The sequence below is a fragment of the Sciurus carolinensis genome, chromosome 17 (assembly GCF_902686445.1).
Source record: "Sciurus carolinensis chromosome 17, mSciCar1.2, whole genome shotgun sequence".
Lineage (NCBI taxonomy): Eukaryota > Metazoa > Chordata > Mammalia > Rodentia > Sciuridae > Sciurus > Sciurus carolinensis.
Window position 1 is genome coordinate 18,920,432 of NC_062229.1, and position 8,483 is coordinate 18,928,914.

Here is an 8,483-nt window from a genome sequence, read left to right on the forward strand (position 1 = left end):
GGTTTCATCCCCAGGATGCAAGGTTGGTTCAACTTCAGGAAATCAATAAATGTAATTCACCATATCAATAGACTTAAAGTCAAGAATCACATGATTATTTCGATAGATGCAGAAAAAGCATTTGATAAAACACAGCACCCCTTCATGCTCAAAACACTAGAAAAAATAGGGATAGTGGGAACATTCCTTAACATTGTAAAGGCCATCTATGCTAAACCCATGGCTAATATCATTCTAAATGGTGAAAAACTGAAAGCATTCCCTCTAAAAACTGGAACAAGGCAGGGATGCCCTCTTTCACCACTTCTATTCAATATCGTCCTTGAAACTCTAGCCAGAGCAATTAGACAGACCAAAGAAATTAAAGGGATACGAATAGGCAAAGAAGAACTCAAACTATCCCTATTTGCTGATGATATGATTGTATACTTAGAGGAACCAGGAAATTCCACCTGAAAATTTTTAGATCTCATAAGTGAATTCAGTAAAGTAGCAGGATATAAGATCAATGCACATAAATCTAAGACATTTTTATACATAAGCGATGAATCTTCAGAAATAGAAATTAGGAAAACTACCCCATTCACAATAGCTTCGAAAAAAATATAGTATTTGGGAATCAATCTCACAAAAGAGGTGAAAGACCTCTACAATGAGAACTACAGAACACTAAAGAAAGAAATTCAAGAAAACCTTAGAAGATGGAAAGTTCTCCCATGTTCTTGGATAGGAAGAATTAATATTGTCAAAATGGCCATACTACCAAAAGTGCTATACAGATTCAATGCAATTCCAATTAAAATCCCAATGATGTACCTTACAGAAATAGAGCAAGCAATTATGAAATTCATCTGGAAGAATAAAAAACCCAGAATAGCTAAAGCAATCCTTGGCAGAAAGAGTGAAGCAGGGGGTATCGCAATACCAGATCTTCAACTCTACTACAAAGCAATAGTAACAAAAATGGCATGGTATTGGTACCAAAATAGAAAGGTGGATCAATGGTACAGAATAGAGGACACGGACACAAACCCAAATAAATACAATTTTCTCATACTAGACAAAGGGGCCAAAAATATGCAATGGAGAAAAGATAGCCTCTTCAACAAATGGTGCTGGGAGAATTGGAAATCCATATGCAACAGAATGAAACTAAACCCATATCTCTCACCATGCACGAAACTAAACTCAAAATGGATTAAGGATCTCAGAATCAGACCAGAGACCTTGCATCTTATAGAAGAAAAAGTAGGTCCAGAGCTTCAACATGTCGGCTTAGGACCAGACTTCTTTAACAGGACTCCCATAGCACAAGAAATAAAAGCAAGAATTAATAACTGGGATAGATTCAAACTAAAAAGCTTTCTCTCAGCAAAGGAAACTATCAGCAATGCAAAGAAAGAGCCTACAGAGTGGGAGAAAATCTTTGCCAATCATACTTCAGATAGAGCTCTAATCTCCAGAATCTATAAAGAACTCAAAAAACTCTACACCAAGAATGTAAATAATCCAACTGACAAATGGGCTAAAGAAATGAATAGACACTTCACAGAAGAAGATCTACAAGTAATCAACAAACATATGAAAAAATGTTCAACATCTTCACTAATAAGAGAAATGCAAATCAAAACTTCCCTAAGATTCCATTCCCAATTAGAATGGTGATTATCAAGAATAAAAACAACAATAGGTATTGTGTAGTATGTGAGGAAAAAGGTACACTCATACATTGCTGGTGGGGTTGCAAATTAGCGCAGCCACACTGGAAAGCTGTGTGGAGATTCCTCAGAAATCTTGGAATGGAACCATGATTTGACCCAGTTATCCCACTCCTTGGCATATTCCCAAAGGTCTTAAAATCAGCATACTACAGAGATACAACCACATCAATGTTCATAGCTGCTCAATTCACAATAGCCAGACAGTGGAACCAACCTAGATGTCCTTCAATAGATGAATGGATAATGAAACTGTGGTATATATGTACAATGGAATTTTACTCAGCTATAAAGAATAATAAAATATGGCATTTGCAGGCAAATGGTTGAAATTAGAGAATATCATGCTAAGAGAGATAAGCCAATCTCAAAAAACCAAAGGATGAATGATCTCGCTGATAAGCAGATGATGACACATAATGGGTGGTGGTAGGGGAGCAAGCATGGAAGAAAGAGGGACTGTATAGAAGGAAAAGAGGGGTGGGAGGGGTGTGGGGGGAAGGAAAAAATAACAGAATGAATTGAACACCATTACCCTGTATAGATATATGATTACACAAATGGTATGCCTTTACTTAATGTACAAACAGAAACGGCATGTATCCCATTTGTTTACAATAAAAATAAATAATAAAAAAATTAAGCAAATCATATACAGAAACATTTTAAAAAGATAGTTCACCAAGATCAAGTGGGTTTTGTCCCAGGAATGCAAGGTTGGTTCAACATCCAGAAATCTAAAAATGTAATTCACCATGTCAACAGGCTTAAAGTTAAGAATCACATGATTATTTTAATAGATGCAGAAAACACATTTGATAAAATACAGCACCACTTCATGCTCAAAACACTACAAAAAATAGGAAAATACCTCAACATTTAAAGGCTATCTATGCTAAGCCAATGGCCAACATCATTCTAAATGGTGAAAAACTAAAAGCATTCCCCCTAAAAACTGGAACAAGGCATGGATGCCCTCTTTCACCACTTCTATTCAACATTGTCCTTGAAACTCTAGCCAGAGCATTTAGACAGACCAAAGAAATTAAGGGGATACCAATAGAAAAAGAAGAACTCATAGTATCCCTATTTGCTGATGACATGATTGTATATTTAGAGGAACCAAAAAATTCCACCAGAAAACTTCTAGAACTCATAAATAAATTCAGTGAAGTAGCAGGATATAAAATCAATACGCAGAAATTTGGTGCATTTCTATTTATATTGATGAATCCTCTGGAAGCGAAATTAGGAAAACTACACCATTCACAATAGCCTCAAAAACCTAAAATCCTTGGAAATCAATCTAACAAAAGAGGTGAAAGTCTTCTACAATGAGAACTACATAACACTGAAGAAATTTTAAAAAATCTTAGAAGTTGGAAAGTTCTTCCATGTTCTTGGATTAGGCAGAAAGAATTAATAGTGTCAAAATGCTATACCAACAAAAGCACTATACAAATTCAAAGGAATTCCAATTAAAATCCCAAGGACGGTCATTCTTAACAGCATTAAACCTGAACATCAAATGTTATGAACAAGAAATGAATGTAATTTACATTTTATTGATAAGAAAACTTCATTAAAGTTTACCCAAAGGGACTGAAAAGTCTTGAGGGAAATTTCTGCCCCTGGAATGAGAATAGGAACATCGTAATTACATCAGATTATTTCAGATTAATTCACAATTTTAAGGGATCTCTAATCAACTTCCTTCTTTTCTTCCATTAGGGATGATTCTAAAATCCATCTCTGAAAATAAACTGGTAACAGGAGCAAAATTTTGAAGGAAATAATATCAGCTAATATTTCTATTTGTCTTTTAAGTATAAAATGAAGATAAATTTAAAAAAAAATCTGGATCTGAGAGTCTGAGAAATGACCATTTTTAATCAATTGTTTATATACATATGACACAGGAAATACCTGATATTTTTAAAAGTCAATAGAGGTCATTTATGGGCTATCCTAAGAAGAGAAAATATGAAATAAAAATAAATCCAAACTATATTTGTCATAAAGAAAACTCAGAAAGAATATAAATGACCAAAGTTGAAAGAGCCATTTCTATGTGCTAAAACCTGTTAGTATGGTGTCAGAGGATGAAAAATGTGCCTAAGATTCACTTTTATATTTATAAGCACTGGAATTTCTATCTTTACTTGTTTATTTGTTTATTTATTTATTATGGAACAGGGGATTTAACCCAAGGGCACTTTGCCACTGAGACACATTCCAGCCATTTTCTTTTCTATCTCTCTCTTTTTTTTTTTTGAAACTGGTTCTTGCTAAGTTCCTTAGGACCTCACTCTGTTTGCAAGAATGGCTTAAAACTGCTGATCCGACTTCCTCAGCTTCCGGAGTCACTGGGCTTGCAGGCGTGCATCACTACATGTGGCTCAGGATTTCTATATTTTGCAAATCCATGTAAGTTGGAATTATGCAATAAAAGTGGTAGAACTGAGGACTGGAGTGGAGCAAAATATATTCCCTACTTGTATGCCAAAATGAAACTCGATCTTATTTATGACTATAATGCACTAATAAAAACATGAAAATACTAAAAATGAAATGGAAGTGATGAACGCTCACAGTGGTTATCCATATTATTTCTAGAAAGAGCACTAAAGGCACACAAATACTACATGTAGAAATTACAGAGAGGTAGCATTATACAATAAAGAGTCCTCTACTCATTTATGCTCATGCCTGGAGCTAGGAAGCTCGCATGCCCACGTGCAGTAGGAAGAAAGGCCCAGAGCAGCCACCAGGACACTGGGGAAGGACTGACTGCCAGGGATGCAGCAAGCACTAGAGCCAGGACCTACAAACAGGCATGCACATCAGAATCCTTAATAACCTGGATTGTGAGGCTCAGGTGGTTCTGTAAACCTGAAGATGCATATTCCCACCAAGTCTCCAGGTGATACCCTGGTGGCTGTTCCAGGAACACCATTTGAGAACCACTGGCCTAGAAGCCATTTTCCTTGAGTGAAACATAAACTTCAACTTGTCAGCACAAACACCCCATGACAAGACACAATATATAATTTCTTGAATTTCTGAGGTTTCAGTAAAAGACACTGGGGGCATCTGGGGAATTCCTTCTGGGAGTGAATTTTGTGTTCTTATTCCCTACTTCTCGAGAAACTCAGAAACCCCATGGAGAAATCCAAACAGGAGCTGGAAACTTCATCCTCCTGGAATTCACAGATAACCCTGACCTGCAGCCTTCCTCTTTGGCCTGCTCCTGTCCATGTACCTGGTCACTGTGCTGGGGAACCTGCTCATCATCCTGGCCACCATCTCAGACTCCCACCTGCACACGCCCATGTACTTCTTCCTCTCCAACCTGTCCCTGGCTGACATTGGTTTCACCTCCACCACCATCCCCAAGGCTCTGAGGAACATCCAGACGCAGAGCAGAGTCATCGCCTTTGCAGGCTGCATCTCACAGATTTGCTTTTTCTTTGTGTTTGCATGCCAGGACAATTTGCTCCAGGCAGTGATGGCCTATGACTGCTTCGTGGCCATCTGTCATCCCCTGCACTATGTGTCCATCATAAACCCACGACTCTATCAGCTCATGGCTCTAGGGTCCTGGTTGAACAGTGCCCTGGGTTCCCTCCCAGACACCTTGGCTATTTTGAGGCTGTCCTTTTGCAAAAACATAGAAATACCTCACTTTTTCTGTGATCTTTCTGAAGCTCTGAAGCTTGCCTGCTCTGACACCCTCATCAATTACAAGGTAGTATACTCCATGGCCATCATCCTGGGTGTTTTCCCTCTCACTGGCATCCTCTTCTCCTACTCTTAGATTTTCTCCTCCATCCTGAGGATCTCATCAGACAGAGGCAAGTACAAAGCCTTTTCTACCTGTGGGTCTCACTTCCTGGTGGTCTCCTTGTTCTGTGGAACTAGCCTTGCGGTTAACCTCAGTTCTATATCCACAGTGTCTTCTAGGATGAGTCTGATGACCTCAGTGATGCACACCATGGTCACTCCCATGCTGAACACGTTCATCTACAGTCTGAGAAACAGGGACATCAAGGTGTCCCTGGGGAGAGTTCTCAACAAGATGTTGCCTCTCAGAGAAAGAATGGATGCACACTTCTCATGAGTCACAGTGTGCACCACACTGGAGACCTGAGAGTTTCACCCTCTCCATCCAAATTGTGCCTACCTCTGCTTTGTGTATTTTAGGACAACTCATTCTTTGCATCTTCTTAGCATCCATTCCCACCTAGGGACTGTTCATAATGCAACATATTGGATCATGTACACTCTCTTACCACTTTTGTATGAATACACCTGGGCTTTTTCATTTGCAATTACTTACACTGAGGTATGGGCATTTGTATTTCTATTGATACATGATACTGCCATATGTTTATGGGGTACAGTGTGATATCTCTATGCGTGTGTGCAACATATACTGATCAAATCAAGGCAATTGGCATTTCCATTTCCTGAAACATTTGTCATTTCTTTTCACTGGGACACCTCACTTTCTCTCTTCAAGTTTTCTAAAATTATAAAATCAATTGTTATGAATTATGGTCCTCTATGTGCTGTAGAGCTTTATAAATCATTTCTCTTATAAAACTGAATTTCATGCCCTCTACCCAATATCCTCCTCACCCCACCTGAGTTCCAGGGACCACTGTTGTACTCTTAACTCCTGTGATATCAACTTCATCCCCATCCTCACGTGAAAAAGAACTTGCAATCGTTGCTTTCTGGTCTTTTGGACTGACATATATCAAAAGTGATGGGATGTGTACTTCTAGTGTTGAGTTAATGTTGTATGAAAAATTCATATACAGGAACATTTCTTAGAGGGAATGAAAAAATTCACCCTATCATATCAAATTACTGTGCTTCCCATCACACCAAATATATTCAATTTTTTTACTCAATTTACTTTTTCCTCTGTACAGATTCTTCAAATTCTGAAAAGGCTCTTTCCCAACCTTTAAGACAAATGCTTCAACCTATTGTTGGAAAGAACTTTTTTCCTCAGGGAATATTTGTCAAATGTAGTGAAAATGGCAGGGCAGAGAGTTAAATGTAAAATGGAATCAAGAACAGGAAATTACAAAGTTTTAATATGAATAAAAGATTTTGAGTTGGAAAAGAAATTCGGAGTAATTTATGCTGATATTAATAACAACAGCACGCAGTAGGTGTCAACACTATTTCCTTGTTTTAAACACATCACATCACTAAGCTTAACATATCTCTTTTATTTTATATGATATGTTAGTCCATTTGCATTGTTATAACAAAGTGCCAGAGATGGTGTAAGTTATAAAGACATCCATTATTCTCACAGTTTGGAGTCTATCAAGTCCAATTAACATGACTCCAACTCTAGTGAGGGAGCCTCTGACTTCATCCCATCCAGGTGGATGAAGCTGAGCAAGGAGCACTCCCAAGAGGGAGAGATCACATGGAGATACAGGAAGCCAGAGAGATATGGGGGTGGACAGTCCTGCTTTCTTAACACAGCCACATAGACAAGTTAATGTTGCTGTGGCATCACCAGAAGATGCAAACTTATGAGATCATGATCTTATGTGTGGTTGATGAGGGTCCAAAATGTTGTTATGCAGGGCACAACAGGTTTCTCATTTCACTTACTGTTTTAGTTAACTTTTCCTTGCTCTCACCAAAACTACTGACAAGAATATTTAGAAAAGGAAAAGTTTAATTTGGCTCTCAGTTTCAGAGTTTTGGTCCATGGTCAGCTGACTCCACAGCTCTGGGCCTGCGATGCAGCCACACGTCCTGCTGGAAGAGTGAGCAGGAGGAAAGCAGCTTAGAGCAAGGCAAGCAGGAAGCAGAGAGAGCTCCGCTCCCCAGAAAGAAAATACAAACAGAAGGCAAGCTCCTGATGACTTAGCTCCTCCAGCCACACCCTACCTGCCTACACTTATCACTCAGATGGTCCATTTTAACAGGCTTCACAGCCATTTGTCACCCCTGCATTATGTGGCCATGATGAACCCACGACTCTGCCAGCTCATGGCTCTAGGCTCCTGGTTGATCAGTATCCTGGGCTCCCTCCCAGACACCTTGACCATTTTGAGGCTGTCCTTTTGCAAACACATAGAAATCCCTCACTTTTTCTGTGATCTTCCTGAAGTTCTGAGGCTTGCCTGCTCTGACACTCTCATCAATCACATAGTAGTATACTCCACAACCATCATCCTGGGTGTTTTCCCTCTCACTGGCATCCTCCTCTTCTACTCTCAGATTTTCTCCTCCATCCTGAGGATCTCATCAGACAGAGGCAAGTACAAAGCCTTTTCTACCTGTGGGTCTCACCTTCTGGTGGTCTCCTTGTTCTATGGAACTAGCCTTGCGTTTAACCTCAGTTCTATAGCCAAAGTTTCTTCTAAGATGAGTCTGATGTCCTCAATGATGTACACCATGGTCACTCCCATGCTGAACACTTTCATCTACAGTCTGAGGAACAGACACATCAAGGTGACCCTGGGGAGAGTTCTCAACAAGATGTTGCCTCTCAGAGAAAGAATGAATGCACGCCTCTCATGAGTCACAGTGTGCGCCATACTGGAGACCAGAGAGTTTCACCCTCTCCATCCAAATTGTGCCTACCTCTGCTTTGTGTATTTTAGGACAACTCATTCTTTGCATCTTCTGAGGACTCATTCCCACCTAGGGATTGTTCATAATGCAACATATTGGATCATGTACACTGTCTTACCATTTTTGTGTGAATACACCTTTGCTTTTTCA

At 39.2% G+C, this 8,483-nt stretch overlaps 1 protein-coding gene across 1 annotated transcript; it reads left to right on the forward strand.

Moving 5' to 3' along the window:
• Positions 1-7,664: 7,664 nt before the first annotated feature.
• On the forward strand, positions 7,665-8,279 carry LOC124968196 (olfactory receptor 7C2-like). Its single transcript, XM_047530490.1, has one exon. It carries the CDS (start codon positions 7,665-7,667, stop codon positions 8,277-8,279), a length of 615 nt encoding a protein of 204 aa, XP_047386446.1.
• The last annotated feature ends 204 nt before the right edge of the window (positions 8,280-8,483 follow it).